The sequence below is a fragment of the Fringilla coelebs genome (genome assembly GCF_963513975.1).
Source record: "Fringilla coelebs genome assembly, chromosome: 10".
Lineage (NCBI taxonomy): Eukaryota > Metazoa > Chordata > Aves > Passeriformes > Fringillidae > Fringilla > Fringilla coelebs.
This window is the reverse complement of record NC_140036.1, coordinates 13,155,759-13,178,356: the sequence shown is the minus strand read 5'-3', so window position 1 is coordinate 13,178,356 and position 22,598 is coordinate 13,155,759. Positions and strand designations below refer to the sequence as shown.

Sequence of the window (22,598 nt, the reverse complement as noted above, 5' to 3'; positions counted from 1 at the left end):
AACATCTTTACTCATGTTTGAGGCTGAAGCATCCATGCAGTATAATCCTTGCAACTTTGAGGGGTTCATCAACTCCTGGACAAGTTTCCTAAGGCTTATACTGTGGTTATGCTTGCTTTGGTCTCCTTTGAATACACAGAAGTTGGTCAGTTTTACAGAAATTTGACTTGGGGTTGTGTTTACAAAGGTTGTTAAGTTCTTGATTACTTTCATCCAGCTGGAGGGAGGATAAATATTTTAGTTGGTGTCCAGATGACTGGAATGTTAGTTCAGTCATTGTTAGTATGTTTCTGCTGTTAGTATGTTTCAGTGCAGTTTGTCTGAATGTCCCAGACTTTGGAAGAACTACATGTCTTACTCTTCAAGGAACATAATAATAAGTGAAATAGTCTCATTGCTTCTCTTTTTTTTTTTTTTTTTAAGAATTACTTATTATTTTGTACATAGTGCAGTTTGATAGCTAGCTTGCTTTTTAAAGTTTTTTCCACCCTGCATTGCATGTGTGTGTGTGTGTGTGACAGGGCAATGTATTGAATTTTTGGGATTAGGTGCTGCTTTTGGTAGCCTAAAATAGCAAGTAAGTAGTAAGTTGAGTAGCTACTGGTATGCAGATAAATAGTATTGTGGCAAAAGTTTATCCTTGTGGTATTTCACTGACTGTGTATTCAGTGTTGAATAGCTGCACTGTAGAATATATCAACTGCAGTGTTCTCTTCCCAGGGTTACCACTGAAAGAGTCTGCTGACAAAAAAAAAAAAAAATTGTCAATAAATCTGCTGTTCATCCAGGGGCTGAAAAGAAATTGTGAATAATCGGTGTACTTTCCAGGTTATGAGAAGGTTTGTCCTCTGGCCTGTCCTTGTTTTATTTCCCATGTTCTTTCACCTCTTTTCCCTAGGTGTGCTGCCTACCTCCTCCCCTGCTTCTGTCTGTGTTCCTGGATTTGCTCCTCATTTCCTCATAATTTCCTTCAGTGCTGGGTACAGTGTAGAGGAAGGGGGAAAGCATGAGAGAGGATATTTGCCTGATCTTAGTCCTGCTTCCATGGTGGTCCTAGCAGCAAGGGCAGAACATCTTGTTCATCTCTGCAGCTGGAATGCCCTGTGCCCCCTGTGCATCTCCTTTGCCTGTATTTTGAGAGATGGAGCTTGTTTTGGTGCAGGGGGAAGGAATCTTCAAAGTAACTGAACTGTAGCAGCTGACTTGGAGTCTCCTGGCACAGATGGTTTCCTGAATTATAACTAGGCCAAATTTGCAAGATTGTTAAGAGACTGCAGAAGGTGTAGGGCTGACACTAGAATAACCTCCTTAGCTTCATGTTCTTTCCCCAAGTTAGGGGAGGCTCTAGAGCTCTTTGGTAAAGCTTTTATAGGAATCTTGTCATGTGTGAGTAGCTTCCCAGCCATGCCCTCAAAACAGCTGACTTATTTTGGCTTGAAATGAAAAAGTCAGCCTAAGATAGTGGAGCAGCAAGGAGAGAGAGAGTGTGAGCAAATTGTAAAAGCACTGCAGCTTTAGGTGGATTTCAGAAACTTGTGTTAAAATTTGGCTGCAGGAGACACACAAGTGTTAGTGCTGGAGGAGATGCTACTCTGTGGCACACCCAGCCTTGTGTTGCCACCACTGCCACATAATTCCCTTGGAGCCTGAGCTTGCTGCAAGTAGAAGAAACCAAGGCTTGTGCTGTCTCATCTAAGCAAAGCTATGCACCTCTATGGAAGCTCTACTTGGAGGCCTGAGTGAACTCATCCCAAAACTAGTTTGAGAGGGATTAGTAAGCAAAGAGGAGAATGAGTGAGTACTTTGGTCAGCCTGGTAAGGAGTTGAATTTGTCTGAGTGTAAAAAGCAGCTAGAGGAATAAAAGCAATTAGATAAGCACCAATTAATGAGAACTGGAAGTGAGAAGTGGAAAATAACATCTCCTGGAATTTGAGGTAGGCAAAGAAGTGTGTGCAGAAAGGGTATTCAAAGAGTAGGACCTACTTACTGAAGCTGGTAAAAGAGCTGGGGGTCAGTAGCTGGATGCTGCAGCTTGTGGCAAAGGATTTTGTGGAACAGAATGTGTAGTGAGAAAGCTGCACCACAAGTTGCTCCTTAAATTTTTAAGAAGTCTTGATTGTGGGCAGCAGTTTTAAAGAAGAAATAGATCTCCAGCCCTGAAAGGGGCTTTACAGGGGTTGTGATGAGGCTGTTTTTCACTTCTCATAGTACAAATGCAAACATTTATTTTTGATCACACACCATGACAACACAACCATTAAATACACAAAGAGAATGCTTACTTAACTGTGGTCATTGGCTTGGTAAATGGACATGAAGCTTTTCTTAGTCTTTGTATCTTTTTGTTGATCACTAATTATGCAGTTTTTGAGCAGAGCTTTACTTGCATTAAATGGATATTCTTAGCTTGACATAGCAGATGAAGTAAGCATGCATGATTGAGCCTTCCTTGGAGTTAGTAGGAGTTGCTTTATGACTGAAGAATGAAAGTCTGTAGTGTTGGCAGACTCTTGTGCCTGTTCTGACAGTGATCTTGACTCTGTTTTGTCTATACATTCGTTATGTTGGGCTGTTAAGAATTTGGCAGATACCGTTTATCTCAAATTGCTCTGAACTGAAATAGCAGATTGACCTTTGTTTTCGTTCTAGTCATTTTTAGACTTAAGTTTTCAAGTGCTTTGGGTGCTTTGGCAGGAAGCCCTAAGAAATAAAGCTGTCTTTCCCTCCCCTCCTTAATTTAGGGAAGTACTTCATTTTTAATGGGATGACACCTTTTCCTGGACAACATACAGGTAGTCAAGTTTTTAACAAACCTGTTTCTTCAAATATGGGTAGCATCATAAACAAAACCAGGCATTTGCATGTTCATTTAGATGAACAATGTCTGAGAAGAGGCAGACCAATGAGAGATGACAAAGGAATCGCTTACATGCGCTAAACAGAAATAGGTCAATTTCTAATGGAATTCATAAGCTCCTTGGTTGCTTGCAAGTCTGAGGGAAGGCAGTGGCTTTGAGAGGTTCTCCTGAACAAAGCTGGTATTGAAAAACTTTGTGTGGTAAAGACTGTATGGTGAGGTAAAGTTATCTAGTGTTTTGCTGCCTTGCTGGCTTTGGCTGAAATTGGTTTGTTCTGCTGTTGAAGATCTTATCAGAAAAGGAACGCCTGCCGAGTGCAGGATTTACTGAGTAGTGGAAGCAGGTAGATCCCGGCCATGCTGCCATGCAGAAGGACCTTGCCAAGCTGAGGGAATGGGAACCTCATGGAGTTCAACAAGTAGAAATGCAGAGTCCTGTCACCCTGGGTAGGAACAATCCTACATACCAATATATACTTTTTGTCACCCAGGTGGAAAGCAGTGCTCCCAGAAGGGATGTGGGGGTCCTGGTGACAAAAAGTTGACCATGAACTGTAAGTGTGCCTTGGGGCAAAGTTGGTGAATAGTCTCCTGGGCTGCATTACACAGCCAGCTGGGTATCTTCAGATGGGGATGCAATTAATACAGCATACACAAAAATGCTTTGTTAAATCACATATATTTTGGTGGCAATTTATACCTTTGTGTAGTGCATGATGTAAGGACAACAGTTCACTGGTTTCTATGGACAGTGTCCAAAGCAGTCCATTGTAGTAAATGTGTTACTGTTTAAGTTCGTGAAATGCTAAGCTTGTGTGGAATTTCCTGGCGTTTATTTAAGAAAAACCATCTATAACCCACAAATGTTCAAGATGCTTAAACTAAAAACACGAAGCCCAAAACCAGTAGGTTACTGTGATCATTGGAGGAATGCTTTCAATTTAAAAAAGAATAAACCACAGAATCATTTAAGGTGCCAAGGACCTTTATGATCATTGAGTCCAACCTTTAGCACAGCACCACCATTAAACCATATCCCTAAGCACTGCACCTACAAGTCTTTTAAAGTCTTTTAAACACCTCTTGGGACTCAACCATTCTCCTGGACAGCCTGATCCAATGCTTGACAGCCCTTTCAGAGAGGAAATTTTTGATCGTTTCCAATCCAAACCTCCCCTGGCACCACTTGGTCATTTCCTCTTGTCCTATTCCATGTTACTTTGAGACAGACACTCCCCTCAATTAGAACCTTGTTTCAGGTAACTAGCAAATTTCAATGAAATTTAATCGGTTCCCTCTATACCATCATACAAAGGTTCAGTATCAGAAGTCTGAAACTAACATCATATAAAAAAATTACATTGATGCTTGTTTGAAAACCAGAACATATTAAAAGTTGGTCAGAAAAGAACACGGAGTAGGAGACTGAGTAAAGGGAATCTTTCCCATGGACGTGTGCAGTGTTGACTGTTTTCTTTCTCCTCACTGTTATGTTTTGTTGAGGTTATTGTTGTTTGCTGACATTCTATGCTTCACTCATTCTTTTTTACTTTGCAATTGCATTTGAATTTCTTATATATACTGTGTATTTTATATATGCTGGATGCTCTTTTTTCTGTTACACTGAACTTTTTTTGCCCAGTTCTCAGGTTGCCTTCCTTTAACCAGTAATTAGCAGCTGCTGAGTTGTTTGTAGACTTAAGGTCTCTGATACCATTATGTGTCTGTTTCCAAGGCCTCTCTTGTCATGCTGTGCCTTCTCTTCTATGCAGCTTTTTGTTCTGAGGTCATAAGTAATCCAATCCCTACAGAATAACCCATTTTTGTTGGTATGTATTAGCTGTTACACACACAAATGAGAATTTGTGCATTTAGTCTGTATGGGGGGGTGTACTTGTATTCGTGTACAGCTTTTAGTTAGCTTTGGACAATTGTGTGATGTAACACTGAATGATTTCACGTATATATTTATGTATACTATTTATGGAACATATGTAGCAGATATTTATTTGTGTGTTATATATAAAAATATTTATAGAAATAGGTGTTAGCTCACACAGTTGTCTGAAGCCAAGTAAAAGCCATGCAATTTAGATGAGTCACCAATCATTTGGTCTTTAGATAGTTGGTGGTAGAGTTGGACAAGCTAAAACAAAGCTCTGGGCAGGCCAGGACAAGTGCAGAGGCCTGGTTATTCAGTGAACACAAGGCCCATGGCCTGTTAGCAGCAATGCCTTGTGTGTAGGGTTACACCATTTCCTTAAGAAAATGCATCTTTCACTTGCAAAGTCACGGTTATCAAAAGATTCATGCATAAGTGAACACAATGAGATTTTTTAGAATATGCACTGATCTTAAGTTATCCTGATTACAAGTACTCCCCACTGAATCTATAGCAAAAAGTAGCAGATAGTGCACATACCTGTCCAAATGATAAGCAGAGGCCTTATGTTTGATTTCTAAGGAGCAGGGAAGAAATTGATCTTAGAGTGGTGTAATGTTGCTGGTTGGAATCCTTGTCCTTGGAGGCAGATTCTTTAGACAGAATTGATGTAGTCTCTTGAAGTGCCCTCAAATACACTTTAGAAGAGAAAAGAATTTGGTTTTGCAGTTATGCTGTTCTTTTAATTACTGTGTTGTGGTTTTTAGTGAAGCTGGATCTCTCTTGTAAAGTGGATTTGAGTTTCAGTTTTAGTGAAGCTGGATCTTCCTTGTAAAGTGGATTTGGGTTTCAGTTTGTATTTGGCAGATAACTCTTGTTTGCTTTAAAAGTGAGCAGTTTTAGCTTTTGGTGTATCATGTTACTGGTGAACAAGCCTGTTCAAAGAACAAAACTGAGTGGAGAATATGAGAAGGGGTGAGCAATACACCAGCAAATTTCTTTTAGAATAAAAAAACCCAGTTTGTCACTATTCCTTAGCCTTAGCTTTTCACACTACTAATAGGCTAAGAAAAATAATTTTCTTTTGTGTAGGAGTTCTCCATTGCAGAAGTGGTGGTCTGTCACTTGCTTTGTATAGGCTTTTATTCTTTGTGCTGTCAAATGTATTTCTGATTTGGCTATTAAATGTGGTTTTACTTGTGGGCAGACCAAATTCCAGAATGGCTTTCTCTGTTGCCTACCATTCATCACTTTTGATCACTTTAGATTCCTAAAACTCTGGGCTCCTATTTTTCAATGCTCCTTTTAATGTTCCCCTCTAGTTTCTAAATGTTCCCCATCTGTGCTTCCTTTTAGCGTTGTGTGATACCTGATTTGAATCAAGTTTTCTTTAACTTAGTTTGAGATATGATCTCTCTTGAAATTAATATGTAAGACAAATGCTGTAATATAAAAATAGCCCATCCTAGCTTGAAGAGGGAATCTGACCATAAATACAACTAAAACTTAGTATTTTACTACCTGCTATTTGTAATAATCAGAAAAATGTTAGAACTTGTCATGTGCTAATGCACTCTCACATCATTAACATGTGTTCAGTACATATTCAAGTGTGTTGAATATTTTTGTGAGCTGATATATAGCTGTAGAAAATAGGAAGGAATTTTTAGGTTTAATTTAGTATAGTCTAGGCTTTATAGAGTGTAACTGTCAGGTTTTGTTCTTGTGGACCTAATGCGTTCAGGGTTCATAGGTGGCTTGCCTATACTTGTATATACTTAATGTTTGCATTCTGAGTAGTAAAAATGGAAACTTTTTTTTTAGAAGGTAGATATTATCATATAGACACCAAGTTTCTAGAAACTTTGTGGATTTGGAGCAACTCCAGGATAAACATAAACTAATCCCCTCATTAAGTGGTGCATATTATGTCTTGCCATCTTTCAATAGCAAATCTATTGTGGTGTCCTCCGTGGAGAAGTGGAGATGAGGTATGGGAAATGCTGTGCCTTTTGAAATGAGAGTTGTGCAGGAGGAAGAAATGGCTACCTCCGCTGGCAGGGACTTAAAAGAATAGTAGCAGAATTGAAAATCAGTGTCCTAGATTTCTGTTGCAAAACAGTTGCACAAATAACCCCTTCCCATAAATAATGTAGTGATCTTCCTGGCTTGGTTGCTGTGGATTGCAGCTATAGAATCAACTTAAACCACTGCCTATTTTCATACACAAAGTACTCTCTGTCAGGGGGGGAAAATCTTTACTGGGTGTGCTTGATTGATGTATTGATGTTAATGCAGCTACAAGACAAATTTGCAACTGAGGGAGCTAATGTGAAAGATAGATTTAAAGGCAATTTGTATCTCTTAGGCTGCTTTGCTCCTGTATATCTAGGTCACTTAGAGCAGTGAGGGCTGCAGAAGATGTTTTCTTCCAATCAGCAGCGCTAAGAGCAAGTATAACTTTAAAAATTAATGTAAGCTGTTGGTAGGAATTTGACTCTTGCTCAGAGGAAAGATACAAATGGAATTTGAGAATTTCAGTTTTCTGAACTGGTAGAGAGCAGAAGTGCAGTGTCTGTAAGAACACATAAGACTGGAATGCCAGCATCAGTAGTTGCAGCTCAGTTGTGTAGTCTTTCTTTTGTGGGGTGGCTCTATAAAGGAATTGGTTATTGTGCCTCTGTTACTGACTCTGGGCTGTTGCTGGAAAGCTACAAAACTGCAGCTTAGACTCTACTCACAGCTGGGTCTTATTTCCTTTGGCTTACTGTGCCTGTATGTTTATCTTCTATGAAGTTGTTGCGATTAAGAATCAAGAGTTTGCAAATCCATATAGCAGATTTTTACTTTGAATAAGAGACAAAAGCTTTACAGGACAACTTCTTTATTTGTATGCCCTTCCCTTAGCCTATACCTTTCCTGAGTTTTTTTTTTGATGTGTGTATTTATGGATGTGATAGCAGTTGTGGTAGCAACTTTGATACACCTGTACTTCATAGGAACACATTTGGTGTTTCTTCACATTATGTTATTTTTGTTGATGCTTCATGGAGCGAGTAGGATGTCAATAAATAATGTACTATAACCAAATTTTTGTTTCCCAAAAGTTTCCAGCTGAGTCTTCAGGGTTATAGAGAAAGCTGTTAATTAGTTCATAACTATGACTGATAATTCATGCTATTAAGTTTCATCCTATTTCTGGTACTTAGACTGAAAAAGCAGATGATGATCTATCCTAATCAATTTTCCCTTTCCTAACTTCTTGCAGCTTCTCTCTCTCTTGCTGATTTCATCAGTATACTTCTATTTCTGTGGTCATTTTATTGAAACATGTACAAAATAGACCTTCTAATATTGCCCTTGAACAGTAGATTTCAGCTAACCAAAGGCTACATTAGTTGAAATGATGTATACCAGAACTTGAAACATAGACACCCATCCTTTCCACTATTCCACTGCAGTTATTTCATGTGCTTCTGCTGTTCCTGCTGCAGCCTGTGCTCCTGGGGTCGGTGGCAGAAGCCCAGAGTGAGTGGGGACAGAGTGAGTTGTGTGTGCAGCGGGGGAGGTTCATGTGATCGTGGTGATCCCTATGAATTTACTCATGACAGATGAAGCCATATCTCATTTGTTTTTCAAGAGGAGGATGTAGTTACAATCAGAATGTAGAGTAACTATCAAGCCTAACAACATTTTTTTTACATGTTTAGATATTCAAGAATTTTATGAAGTGACCTTATTGGACAATCCAAAATGCATTGATCACTCTCAGCCATCTGAACCAATACAGCCTGTGAATACCTGGGACTTCTCCAGCCTTCCAAGCACAACAGTGACATCAGAAACCTTGCCAAGCAGCCTTAGCCCCAGTGTAGAGGTATGAGATAGAAATCTTCTTTTCTAGTTGAGACTTTTAGTTCAATGTGGTTCTCTAAGTTTCCTTTATTTTATAAAATATTAATTGTCAAAGAAAATGTACATTATTAAGATCAATAGTCATAGGGGATTTAATTATTGAAATGTTTAATAACATGTATGCATTTTGCTTAGTCAAAAATTTATAAACTCGTTTGTCAAATGTACCATTAAGTGACCATTAAATTGGATTTATGCTTTGATTTTGGAACCTCACTGACAGGTTTAGTATGCTTATACTCATCCATACTTGTGACTCTTGAGTCATTGCTTCATTAATTATTTGGGAAATCTGAGGCTGTGTCTTTCTGATTAGTAACCTTTTCAGTCTGGTCATAAGAAGTTCTCTGTTACTTCTTTATCTATGTTCTGGAAGGACCTGTTTTTGAAAACTATATGCAGCCAGTTGTCACTAGTGAGTGGTGAGAAAACTGATCAGGAAAATGCACATTGATGTACATTTTTGACTAAAACACAATCTCCCTGCTCAGTTTAAACTTAAAATGTTCCTTGAATATTTTTGCATCAGAGCTATTTCTCCCCAGAGAGGTGAACCTAGTTTGAAGTGTGCCCTGGAAACCGACAGCGCTGGAAAAAGTGTGTGGATTTCTCAGTAACTGAAGGCAGTGGGCTTTGCTGATCCATTTTCATGAAATGATTGTAGAGCTCAGGAGGAGCACTGGCAGAGATCAGCTGAAGGACTGGAGCTGCAGCCTGTAGGGACGCTCAGAAACTTGTACTGCTCAGCAAGATAAAGGGGCTGGGATGCCTTAATGAGTGAACCTTTATCAGGGGCTGTTGGGACTGTGGGAGAAGGTTCATTTAGCTGCACATCCTAAGTGTGTGATGTGCTAATGAGTTTGTACAGCTAAAAGAAAGTGCTCATTCTAGCTTTTTTTTCAAATCTGTCATATTGAAGCTAGTATGAAATGCATCAGAAATGCTTTAAAGGAAACTGTAGATGAAATCAAAAACTTGTATTATTTTGGAAAGTAAAAAATGACCAGTGGATAAAAGGTCAGCCAAGCCAGGGGCATGAGTTACATATTGCAAAGAACAGCCATTGAAATATCTTTACATGAAAAAACTGAGCAGCCTAGGCTTACTGTATTTTTTAGGCTTGTAAGTAATTGAACACCGAGGAATTAAAATTCTAGTTGAACTTGCAATGTGGGAATAGATTATTTTCTTTGATTTTTTTGTGAATCTTGGTCACACAAGATTGTTACCAAAATTTAAATTGTATGTCTCTGTGGAATCTATTACCTGAAAGTGCATAGAGAATGCCACTGTCATCACAACCACCTTAATGAATTGTCATGTTTGGAGCAAATGGGGTAATGCTGGGGTATCTGAGAAATAGCATGGGGAAAAAAGGCATTGTGATATTTGCCTGTATGCCATCATCTAAATCTAAGGCTTAGAGCTCTGGAATGTCCCTTCCTGCAGGTATGGTGGGAATGGCATCTCTTAGAAGCAGGAGGAAAAAGGAGCTGTAAACAAGAGGGTAGGCAAGGCTTATTTTGCCTACTGTTTTGAAATAAGTTGATCCTAATGTATTTCATGTCTGCATGTGCAGAGAACTTTATGAGGCAAATTGAGAGCCATTGCAGTTGCCCTTAGTCATGGTGGGTGGATGAAGTTCCTGAAAATGGCAAATGGACAAATGCTATATTTTAAAAACAGAATATATAAGAGTAAGCCACGAGAGGGGGATTTAGGTTGAACTGGTACAGAAAATGATTCTACAGTTTTTTGGTAGCTCCTTGAAAGTCATAAATGAGCCAAATAATAGCTGTCATAGTTATTGATGACAGTTTTGTCAAACATTTTTGTTCTACTGTGGTAATAATTCTTGTGGTAGGAAAAAACCATAAATGTGATACTTCTGACTTGAGTAGGGCTTTTGGCATGGTTTAAGAGGTCAAAAACTCATATTTATCTTTTGAGATAATATATCAGTTAAAGTTTTCAAAAAACTAATCCTAGTTTGGGGTATTAGTGAAAATACTCTGACTAAATTAGAAATTGAACCATGGGAAGATAACAATATGTTGCTACTTCACCAACTAAGATTAAAATGAAGCCTTGGGCAGTTGAAGTAATTCATGAAGTAATTAGTGTCCTACATTTTAGCTAAACTAATGGTAGCTGAATGGTTAACAATTGGGTTTCTCAGAAAAGGTCTGGGTAATTTTAGAATCTTAGGGTGAGTCAACCATGGCATGTTAATAGATGAAAAGAACACATTATTGACATAAGTGTGGTGTAAAACTCTTTTCTTCTACTTGGTCTGCATAAGGCTTTGCTGGAGATATTGTCAAATTTGAGGTACCATGGTGTGAAAAAGATGTTTCATTTCAGTGCTTAGAAGAGATTGACATGGAGGATCTAAAGCCTGGAAAGGAGTGAAGATTGGGAAGGTTTGGTGCTGCTTGAAAGGATTGAACACTTAATTGGGAAAGAAAAGTTTTTCCTGTATGGAATGTGAACAAGAGAATATTTTGCTTTGTAGAATGTGAAAAAGATAATATTTTGCTTTTATACAAGATGTGCTAGACTTACACTATGGAAAGAGACTTACAAAAGCATTTAAAATATTTTCCTGAGCGCCAGAATAGTCTAATACATGGCCAGTCTCCTTTAGTGTTTTGTTTTTTTTTTTCATCCCTGTAACACACCTAGGAACAGTGTAATGGAATTGAGGATTCATGTCCCTACTAAAACATTTTGTTTTTAGTTAATATACTCCAAATCCTAGCAGATTGGGCTTGGAGCACATATTTGTTGCTATGAGATTTGTCTTTTGATGGTGCTACTGTAGGATGTTTTGTGCTCCCCTATAGGAGAAATGAATGTCTGAAGTGGGGAATACTGTGTGATGTTGAATCCAGGCTTTGTGATTATTTACTCCCAGCGCCCTGCAGAAACTGTTTCAAGCCATGTACAAATGTAGTGTTGTCCTTGGATCTTTCTGTGTGGTAGATGAAGGTGTAACTTAATTACAAAGTTGCAGTTTTAGGGTTTTTTTCTTATGTGCAGTTGAACTGCCAGGAACACAAGGCCTTGTCCTTGACACTGCACCAATGGCAACGGCAATTTATCATGGCACGGTCACCAATGCATTGAAAGGAGGAATTGCCTGATTTGGGAAAGCTCACCAGAGATGTATGTCTGTTCTCAGCTGCACTGTGTGCTTCTCCAGTCCAGTCTGGTGGCCGTGCTGGTGTTGCCTAACAGAACCTGCTATGGTGTGGATTTCTTCGTTATTTTCCCAAGTGGCTTGAACATTTATGACAAAGTCTCCTGTCTTCCTTCATATTTTTTGTTTTGAGTAAAATGTGAAAATCACAGTTGTTTGACCTTCAGTATATGAAGGTCAGGTTATAGATTTACTTCCAGTATTTAAAAACACAGCTGCATATATTGGTGTTGATCCCAGTTCACGTGAAACTGAAAGCAAGCTTTTCTCCCAGTCTGTGTCACTTACAGTAAATGTTACCTTGTATTTCATTAGTTAGAATACTGTTTCCATGTTAAGTTGGAAGGTGAACAAATTTGAAAAATGTTAGTTTGGTGTTGGTTTCATTTTCGTTTTTCTAGTATATCTGAATGTCTTAGTTTAGCTTTCAAATAAATATGAAAATTGTTACATAACCATATGTACGTTTTTATCGACCTTAATTCTTTCTTGTTTGGTGACTGTTTTTTTTTTTCTTTATATACCTGCTAGGCAATAATTTTTCCTCAATATTTCAAAATTTATTTAAAATTACAAGGAGAAATTCTCATGTATTCACAGTTTATATTTCACATACTTGCTATGTATATTATGTGAAAATTTATGTTTTAATGCTTAATGCATTTTGGTTTCAGTAATACTTTTTTTAGCTACTTAGGATATTAAAAAAAAATTATTTTATATTTGGTTTTAATAAACCCAAGGGCATAATAATTCCAGTACAGCATGTGTTTAATCGAGTGATTTGTTTTGCTTGCTGAAATTTACTAGAGGCTGGGGCTTAGTATATTGGATTTTGTTAATAGCTAGCTTTTTAAAAATAAATTCTCACTTTTCAGACTTTCAAGGCTGCTGCCCAGTTCAGTGTTAGTTCATTAACCAGACACAAGCAGACTGTATGCGCTTTGAGATTTTTTTAACTCTGTTCTGTTTTACCAGGCTAGTGAGTCCACAGGTGATACAAATGGAACAGCTTTTTTCTTGCTCAGACGTTAGACTTTGAAGTAATGTATTTCAATCCCATTTCTTTTACCTTGCTGATATTGTTTTGCTGTAGTTACTGTGGGCCAAATGAATATTCTTCCAGCTGACACTTTGATGGTATATGTGAGTTGCTTGAGAGTGGGAATATAATGCCCCCCCCAAGAGATTAAGGATTGAATTACAAGAACTTTCTACACAGCTGACTTTGGAAATGACTTTTTAGCAATGTGTGCTTGTGTATATACATAGAATAGTGGTATACAAGCTTAGGTTGCCTGAGGACTTCTCATGGCACGTAGCCTACTTCTGTTTTTCCCTTCCTGCTCCTGAATCCAAAGACTGGAGTTTGAAATCCCCATAGGCTGTGTATTAGAGAAAGTTGGAACTACAGATTACAAGTTTTCCTGCTCACAGCAATCTGTTTTCTTTTCCATGCTCTATATTTCTTGGAACATTATTTAACAGTTTTATTTGTTTCACTCTCCAGTACAAAATGATGGGGGGAAAAAAACCCACTAGAAAAAAGAGTGATTAAAGCCAGTGATAAAGCAGGAAAAGAATGTTAATTCTTTCAGTACTAGGAACTAGTTTAAAAAACCAAATGTATGCAATCTGAAAAGGACGAATGGTTCATCCCTTTCCTTGTGTACGTTAAAGACTGAGCTCAAGTGTGCCTGGCAAAGCGAACCAATGTGAAACAGGATCTGGGCGCCGAGTGCGAGCGGAGCCGCTTGCTGTGATCTGTGCTGCCATCTGTAGGTGGGACGCTTGCTGTTTGACAAATACACGGCGAAACTCGAATCACTGGAAGGAATCTCTCGCCTAATTGAGTAGTGTATTGCTAAGGAAATAGCCTTCTGGCATTCTTTTTTATCTTTAAATCTGTAGGATTTGTTTTAGTATTTTAATTGTTATAAACCAGAGAAGCTGTTTGCTGTTTAGCTTGAATTTAACAGTACCCACAATAATTTGATTTTAGATGTTGGAAAAAACCCCACTGAACAATGTCTCCAAGGTAATTTTTTGCTTTAGGACATGGAACTCAATCTGGAATCTCTTACAGTTGGATGAGGACACCTTTGTATTTAGTGGGTAATGGTGTCTGAAGGACTTTGGTCTGACCTGTGGTTTTCCCATCTATCTGCCCATGCCTATGTGTTTAGTGTCTGGCACGTAGAGACTGGCTAGCTCACTCTCTTCTAGGGCCTTTGCCAAATTCTTTCTTCATACAAAGAAAGCAAAAGAGGAAGTAAGGAAACAGCTGATATGTCTGCAATTTCAGCTAAAATTTGATGCCAAGGCAGAGTGGAAAGGAAACTCGCTAAACATCTTGCAATTACAAAATAGCTCAGTATCACCTATGAGGTGTAAAGGATTTTGACCAGCTAAATCTTGAAAATATCAAGAACTGGAAATGCAAAACTTTTCTGGTCAGTCTGATCCAATGCTTGACTATCCTCATGGTGAAAAAACTTCACCCTATTTTTGATTAAAATTTCTGTTTCAATTAATTTGTAGTTTCTAGGGGTTTTCCATCATGCAGCATGGACCTGACTTTGTCTTCTGGCTAACCCCAGTGTAGGTATTGGAGGGCTGCTCTTAGGTTCTGTACTCTTTATCCAAGCTTAAACAAGCCCTGTACTCTCATCCTCTCTTTAAGGGTTAAGGCTTCCAAAACCCTCTCACCATCTTAATGGCCCTCTGCAGAACTTGCTCCAGGTTATCAAAATCCTTGTATTGAGGCCCCAAAATGAAATGCAGTGTTCCAGATGCCCTACTTAAAGTGTCAAGCAAAGGGGAATGATAGTTATATGTTACTCCTGGCTGTGTTTCTGTTAATGCAGCTCCTGTTCACCTCCTTTGCTGTTAAGACCTGCTCCAGGCTTGTGTTCGCTTTGCTCAGTGTCTGTCAGTGTGAATATTTTGAAAAGGGATAAAGTTAAACTAATCTCATTTTCACCTAGAATATGAGAATTGTCTTTGTTTACAAAGCAACCAGTAATGTCTTCATAACCTTTTAAAAATTGTGATAGGTTTGTGTAACTTCTTAAGATAAACTGATGTAGTCTGGAGGAGAGAATTTTGGATGTCTGGTTCCTAGTGCAATGAAAAAAATCGGTGTTGAATCCATAGCATTTTGTATTCAGAATGGAATGGTACCTCAAGCAGTTAATCAGGATCTTAGTGGAAGTCTTGTATGGAGATACCTGCATGTATAGAGTACATTATTAAACTTCAAGATGCTCTGGTTCTGTTTCTGAATTTTAACTCCAATATCTTGCCTTCACTTTACAAAGTCATTCTGACCTGTTGTATTTAACAAGTTGTTTCAGTGAAAATCCCTGACCTATTGGACTATGTTCAAATACCTTCTTTGCCTTAATATTTATAAAGATTCAGTGCTGGTTAGCTTGATGATATGCTATGTCTGATTGTTGTGCTCCTTGTTATTGCACTGGTCCTTTATGCCTGTATCTGTATGTGTGTATTGCCCCTCATTTATATCAACTCCTCTGCACACATGATGTGCTTGTTTTATTTCAGCAGCTAGCATAGTCCTGGGTTACTCAGGAGCTTCATGGCTTTCTCTGTGTTAACTTTAGGGTGAGGAAATGGTATTTGGCTTGCTATGTATTTTGCCTTTGATACTTGAAATCCAGGCTGTTTGTACAAGGAAAAGAATGTAAGTCTTGAACCAAAGCTGAAAAAGTCTTCCAGGGGCAGGCTTCTGGTCAAAGTGAATTCAAAAGCAAATAAACGAAATCCAGATGCTCAGTTCAGGATATATACGCAAGCAATAAAACCCTGCTGTTTCTAAATTTCTCAATTTAGAACTAAATAGACAACTTACAAATTCACTTTAAAAAAAATCCAATTGTTTTTTATAAACTTGTAATAATTATATCTTGCAACAGATTCAAAGGTAGCTATCTAAATTATGACATCTTACACTTCTAGTGCTTTCTTTACTAAAGTAGCTGAGAAAATGCTTGTAGATATGATAGTGCTTGATCTTTACTGAGTCTTTGATATGTCTCCTCAAATATGCTGAGGTTGGGCATTTGACATTCCCTTGTGAGGCTGAGCTGAGCCTGCTTCTCTCGTTACACCTGTGACAGCTCTGTTTTGTGTGGCTTTTCTCATAGAATCCAAGAGCAAATTAGCATTTAAATAACCACATGTACTTTTAGATTTGTGGATAGATGAAGAAATTATTTATCTGCAAAATCAGTAGTTTCCAAAGCATTGTTCTCATTTGCATGATTTATTTCTATGCATAGTTTATCTAAGCATGAATTTTCCTTTATTTAGTTATCTGGTGGCTTCGTAGATAGAATCTGCCACACTGGAAAAAGAATAAGCCTGTGAAGGCACAAAAAGTGACTGCCAAACATAACCTGAAAGAATTCATAAGTAATTCAAGGAAAGGAAAACACATCTCTTACCTTTGTGTGAGAAAGAGAATCATCCTTTGTTGTTTTTAATATTAATGCCATGAATAGTGGTGAATGGAAATGCATTTTTTCCTTCTGGCCAAGCTGTGTAGAATAGTTATTACTGGTTGTTACTGAGATCACTTGGAGCTGACAGGACAGAAAGATTTATTTTTAATAAGAATGAATGACATTGAAGAAATCACAATGTTTCTCCCAAATTCAGTAGAATAATAGTTATTTTAATGACTCACAGCATTTGTGCAAACATCTTACTCTTCAGTGCATGAAAGGATGACTTTTCATGCATTTCATGATTATGATTCAGGTTTTGGTGTGTTCTTTAATATCATTCTGTTCCTTCTCACAATACAATTTAAAGGAAAGAAGGTTCTAAGTTCTTTTATGAAATTATTTATTACAGTAGTTTTACTTCTGGATTTTTTACCTATGTCTCATTTTAAAAAACATTGTTCTGATCTCCAAAATTTACACATACTTGCTCATTCAAGGAGTTTTATGATTTGTTTTCAAAAAGCAATATTATTTTTTTCTTATGAAAATGCTAAACCTCCTGAATGTGTGAGTCTTGGTCAATAGTTTTTGGACATTTATTTCTTCTATAGACAGTATTTCCAGTGAAAAGGCTGCAGAAACTGCTTTTGGGCTAGAAAATACTTTTTTTATGCATAGTGCTCTTCTCTTTGTGTGCTCATCTCTATGTACACTATATTTATGAAAATGTATATTGGTGTTTGCCACAAAATCTTTTGGTCTACTGGTATGAAATTTTTTTCCCCTGGTAGTGGACATTGTTAGCCTAAGATGGGTCTTGAGAGAAGCATGTACAGTTACCAGAAGGACTTTTACCCCATCATAGTGGCGCAGTGCTTGGTAAAGGGCTCTAATGTACCTTGGTTGTGCATCCTGCTCTGATTTCTGCAGTGCGTGCCTTACATTTCAAACACACTTGTTATGAGATGACTTTCTGTCTGCTCTGGAGTGTTTAGGCTGCCTGTTCATGATGAGCAGCTTGATCACAAACTCTGAGGAAAGAAATGCTTTTTCCTCACCTCTCTGGAGAGGTCTCTTCTACATCTCATAGTTTGCCTTGGAACTTGAAGGAAGTTACATGCTTGCTATGACAGGACTAATGGGTCTTGGGTTTTGTTGGAAGTGTGGTGGCAAGTGGGAGAGGAGAAAAATGATATGATAATGACCCTTAGTTCTAAAAGTGTCCCAAAGGAGGCAAGAGAACAAAAAATTGAGAATAAAAGTGATTGATTCTCGACATAAGCTAATTGTAGCCAGGATTCATCTGCAAAAGCTTAATCTTGTGCCAAGGTGGCTGAGAGAAATTTCAGTGGTGAGCAGGATTGTTAATCTTTGCCCTTCTTGGACAGAGCATGAGAGACAAGCCAAGTTTCTATGTGCTACTGGCATTCCTAGAGCTGTTTGTGCAAGAAATGAACATTTGGACTGACTGCATGTCTTGTATTAGTCATTGAAGATGTTTCTGGGCTAGGAACTGGACATGTGCCAAGTTAACCTAAAAATGCTTTTCCTTAACTTTTTGGATACTTGCACTACATTTCTCTGAACCTTATGGTCTTCCCAAAAAAGTACTTAGAAAATGCAAGAATGTCTTTGTGAGATACCTTGTGTGCATTCAGCTATGAAGGTAATCCCTCCCTCCCTTTTCTGCCATAGGAATGTTTCATCAGCCTAATTTGTTCTTTTTTGTTTTTGAAGTTAGAACTTTAAACCTTCTGTCTGGGTTCAGCCAGTTTCAGCAGTCAGAAAGATGCATATTTTTCCCACTGCTGCTTTGTAGCAGTGAAAACTTCACCTAGGTGGTCACAGCAGAAATTCTTCACAGATTTTATAGGCAGTGTAAAAATGAAAAATATCTCTGGCTTGTCTTGGATATGCAAGGTAAAAATTATCATCTTAGTGGTTGAATGATGTAAGATTTATCTTAAAATTCCATTCAGGTTTGTCCTATAAAGATATCACCTGCCCATAAAATAAAATATGGGAATTTGGAAAGATTAGTTTCCTTATATACCCCCTTCCCCACCCCAGTCGCCCCCCACACCCCATCACTTCTCTCAGTATATATAGAAGAGCTGGGAGCAAAGTTGCAGAAAGTTTAAAGGGAGTGCTCTAGATACAGAGTATTTTCTAGAGTTGTTTTGGTGCAAAACACAGTCAGTTGTACATCTTGGGGTAAAAGCAAAATGATACAGATGATATTTAATAGCTTGAAATTACTCATTGAATTTTTTCAATATACTTCATTGTGCTTGCAGCAAAGGTGTTCGTGGGGGACCTAATAGGACAAGATAGTGGGAACTGAGTTTACAAGCTGCTTTCAATGCCTCTTGTGGGAAATTAATGTAAAAAGGTTCTTACCAATGGATGGAACTGTCAGGTTAGTGTTTCAGAGTACACAGGAGGTTGTTTGTGCCCAAGAGTTAGACTTTTCCCAGCTGTGCTAATTAGGCTGGGAAGACAATGCCTGCACATTCAAACTTTGCCTTGTCACAGCATTACAGCCTTACAAAAGGAAATGAAATTCTAGGTTAATTCAAGGCTCAAAATAGCATTTCTCTTGCAATATGCATTACTCTTTCCTTGCCACTTTCTCCTCTCCCTGATCTCATGGAATATTCCATTCATTACTGCTTCGGATATCAGTTATTTTGCAGTCTGCAAATGCTGAAATGACGTTAGAGGAGAAATACTTGTTTGCAACCAAAACTATTTTTGAGCAAACGCTTCATTTTAGAAATCCTAGCTAGCTAAGAAAAGCTGAATTGAGATTTTTTTGCTGTAAAATAATTTTGTATTGCATTTCATCAAATGATTCCCTGTGATGCTCATGTGTTAGGTAATCCTGACAGAGGAGTATATGAAATAGAATACGAAGAGGTACTTAACTGGTATGGAACAGGATTTGACATCTTTTGTGGAATCTTTGCAAGGATATATTTAAGTTTTTCAAACATAGATAACCAAAATAGGTTAAGGACCTTTCATGAAAGTTAAAGCATTTGTATTTTAGCCTGCTGCTTTTTCTCCACGGTGTTTCTACCTCTGAATGAATCCAAAGGGAAAGCTGGCACTCACTCAGCTGTTTTGACTATTAAATAAGTGTGTTTTTTCTCATTCTATTGAGATGGTGTTTAGCTGTGACTGAAAATAAACCTTTTAAATGTTTGGAAATATACCTGCTATGCTGAAAGGATGGATTGCTTATGCATTGTAACAACAAAGGTAAGACGATAAAGCTTTTGATTAATGCCTACAATCTCGGAAGTTCTTATTGAATCAATCTTCCAGTTTTTACTACCTGTAATGAAAATGCCTTGATGGTTTTCTAGTGTTGATCTTTTTTAAACTTTAAACTGCACAGATCATCAAAATAAATTCTGTAGTTGTTGCTAAGAACAATCATAGATGTTAATCCTTTGAAGAGCTAATTATGCACATATTGAAAAGTGTAATAGAATGATTCCCCCCCCCCCCCCCCCCATTCTGCAGTAAGGCACTTTTTTGTAAAAATTCACTCTCTTTAAATGTGCTAAAATAGTAGTTTGCTTTTTATTCTAGAATAAGAAATTCCAAATGATGTTTTACATAACCTTTATCAGGACATGTTTAAAATAATCATCAAAGAGAAGAAGATGAATCTGGCAAGTCATTTTAGGGATGGATATATTTCAAGATGCTTTATTATTTTGACATCTTGCTGCTTTGAGATGAAGACACCCTGATAACTTAGAGTCATTACTTCTGTGCTAGGATAAAGTTTTATGTAAGTTTGTTTTTATTGCAGTCCACTTGTAACTGCTAAAGATAAAATCTGATGCATAAATGTAATATATTAGTACTGTGCTTGTGAAATGTGGACTTGGTGAGTTCGGTGTTTTGGAGGCTTTTATTTTCCTTCAAGTAATAAAATTGTTCTGTATTGCTCCCCTTTCCCTGGATATTGAGATAGTTGCTAGCTTAATTTTTTTTTTGACAAACTGATTTAACTTTGAGCATTCTTCTGGACAATTTGAAACCCTAAAACTTGCTTATACAAACTTCTCCTTCTCAAGAAGTAGAAGAAAATTGAACATCTTTAGAATATTAGGTGAATTTAATGATAGCTTTTACAAAAGAAAAGATGCTTTGCAGGTTTTTTGACAAAAGGAAGCAAAGGCTGGCTGGAATGAATGAAATTATCTTGTCTCTCACTAGCAAAGGAGTGTTTCTGGTGTCTGAACTGTCACAGTTCTTTTGGAAGTTAAATATACCCTTTGAAATCATGTTTGAATGATATATTTTTTTGGCATTTTGGCTTTATTTATTTTAGAATATTCTCTTTTATACAGTGAGATTGGGATTGGATATTGATTGCTTCATTTCAGTTATATTGATATGTACCTTAATTTTACTGTACTTATTTTTAAAAAGGCAGAGCAGTCATTTTTTATAACTAAAGTGCTTACCTTCAGTTTTATTTTGTGCGTTTGTTCACCTTCACATATCTACTTGTCTAAAAGCAGAAAGACAATTGATATGGAAAGTTAAGGCAACAGAAAGCATTCTGTGAAAAAAGAGAGTTTTTTTTTAGCATAATTAGCCTAGCTCTGTGCTGCTAAGAAAGTAAGACTGCTCACAGAAATGTTGCACAGAAGAGGGAGAGATCAGCTCTGCACAGCACAGACTTACATGGGTTACTGATGGTGCATTTCCACCTGGAGTTATCAGCACTTCATCCTTCCTGCTGGCTTCTTGTGAAATTTTGGCCTCATTTAACTAAATGCTGTTGTAGTACCTTGTAGCTTTAACTAAAGCTGTTTATTTAAAGTGGGGCTTAGAGCAGAACTGTGGGCTTTCCTGTGTACCTGTGTGTATCTAATTACTGGGAAGTTGTAGCCTAATGAAAAGTACATTCCTTGGTTTTGTGCATAAACCTATATTTCAAATCTCAAGAAAAATCAGTGCATGTAAATAAGGCAATTTTGAAATCAGTATTAATGTAATGTATGATAGGATTAGTAAAAATGTTAAATGCTTCCCCTTTCTCTACCTTGAGTGGAGGCATATTTGAAACAATTCATTGTTACTCTTTTCTGACTAGGGAAGAGAAGAATTTGGCTAGTGAGATGAATTTTCTAGTGGATTTCAGAAGTCTTTTGTAATTTGATCTTTGATATTTCTGTTCTGCTTAGTTCAGAATTCAGATCTAGTCACAATAGATGAACAGGTCATTGAACTAATTTCTGTCCTGTCTTCAAAGGTTCTAACTGGTTTACTTTGCCCAAATCTAGTGCAAAGAATACTGATTAATACAGTATTTTTTCCTCCTTATGTGGGCACATTGGCTTGATGTAGGTAGGCAAATTTGCATCACTGCAACCATGGATACTATTAAGAGCAGGCACGTGGGCTGAGCTTACAGTAATGATTTTTATTTAAGTCACAGTTTTAAATGAGTTCATGGCACTTAAAAATGCAGAATATGAAAAGTCGTTGATTATTCCAGAAAAAACAATTTTTAGCAGTCATTCTTAACTTTGTTCCATAGTATACTTCCAGTAAAGGAGTTGAATTTAAAATGGCAATGATCTAGAATAGCTTTAAGTAATATATCTAGCCTGACAAGTGTGAAAAAACAATTGTTTTGTACCATTTTTATTTCAAAATCCTAAGAAGCATCCTGCTTGGACTGCTCCAGAGCAGTACCAGTGTGGTGCAGTCCTTGTTTCTGACAGTAACCAAACTCCAGTATTTCAGGAGAGGAGAAATGTATAATGCATCAACCTGTTACTAGGGGAGAAAGGTGAAGGGTTTTTCCCTAAGTTGTAAAACTTAAGCCATGAGACCTTGTAAACTGGGGGTCTGAGCTCATGATGTGGCTGCAGGGAGCCTGACCACAGGAGCACAGTTCAGCTGGCATGGCTCAAGTGGGGCAGGTGACACTGAGTTTGTGTGATTCCTGCAGCTTTCCTCCTTGGCTGTGCCTTTCACTGTAGTTCAGTCCCATTGTTGTTACAGTCAGTTTTTGGAATTTGCCTCAGCTTAAATGGTTTGTGCATAATTGAATTTGCACTGAAAGTGATCTCGTCCAACCATCTGCTTAAAGAAGGGGCAGCATCAACTTAGACTAGGTCACTCAGGGCTTTGATTTGGTTTTGTTTGCCTGCTGTGCACAACAAGGGCTCAGTTTTGCTTTCTTATTGTCCCCTCTTAGACATGAGAAGGTTGTTACCAGCTCCTGTCCAGGG

At 37.7% G+C, this 22,598-nt stretch overlaps 1 protein-coding gene across 6 annotated transcripts in view; it reads left to right on the top strand.

The window, feature by feature from the left end:
* Nucleotides 1-22,598, top strand: part of DLG1 (discs large MAGUK scaffold protein 1) — a 140,380-nt gene that overhangs the window by 5,550 nt on the left and 112,232 nt on the right. For all 6 annotated transcript variants that reach the window (XM_084212497.1, XM_084212496.1, XM_084212495.1 and 3 more), the window contains exon 3: nt 8,451-8,617. In XM_084212497.1, coding sequence (XP_084068623.1) covers nt 8,451-8,617 — 167 coding nt within the window. The remainder of the gene's footprint in view (nt 1-8,450; nt 8,618-22,598) is intronic.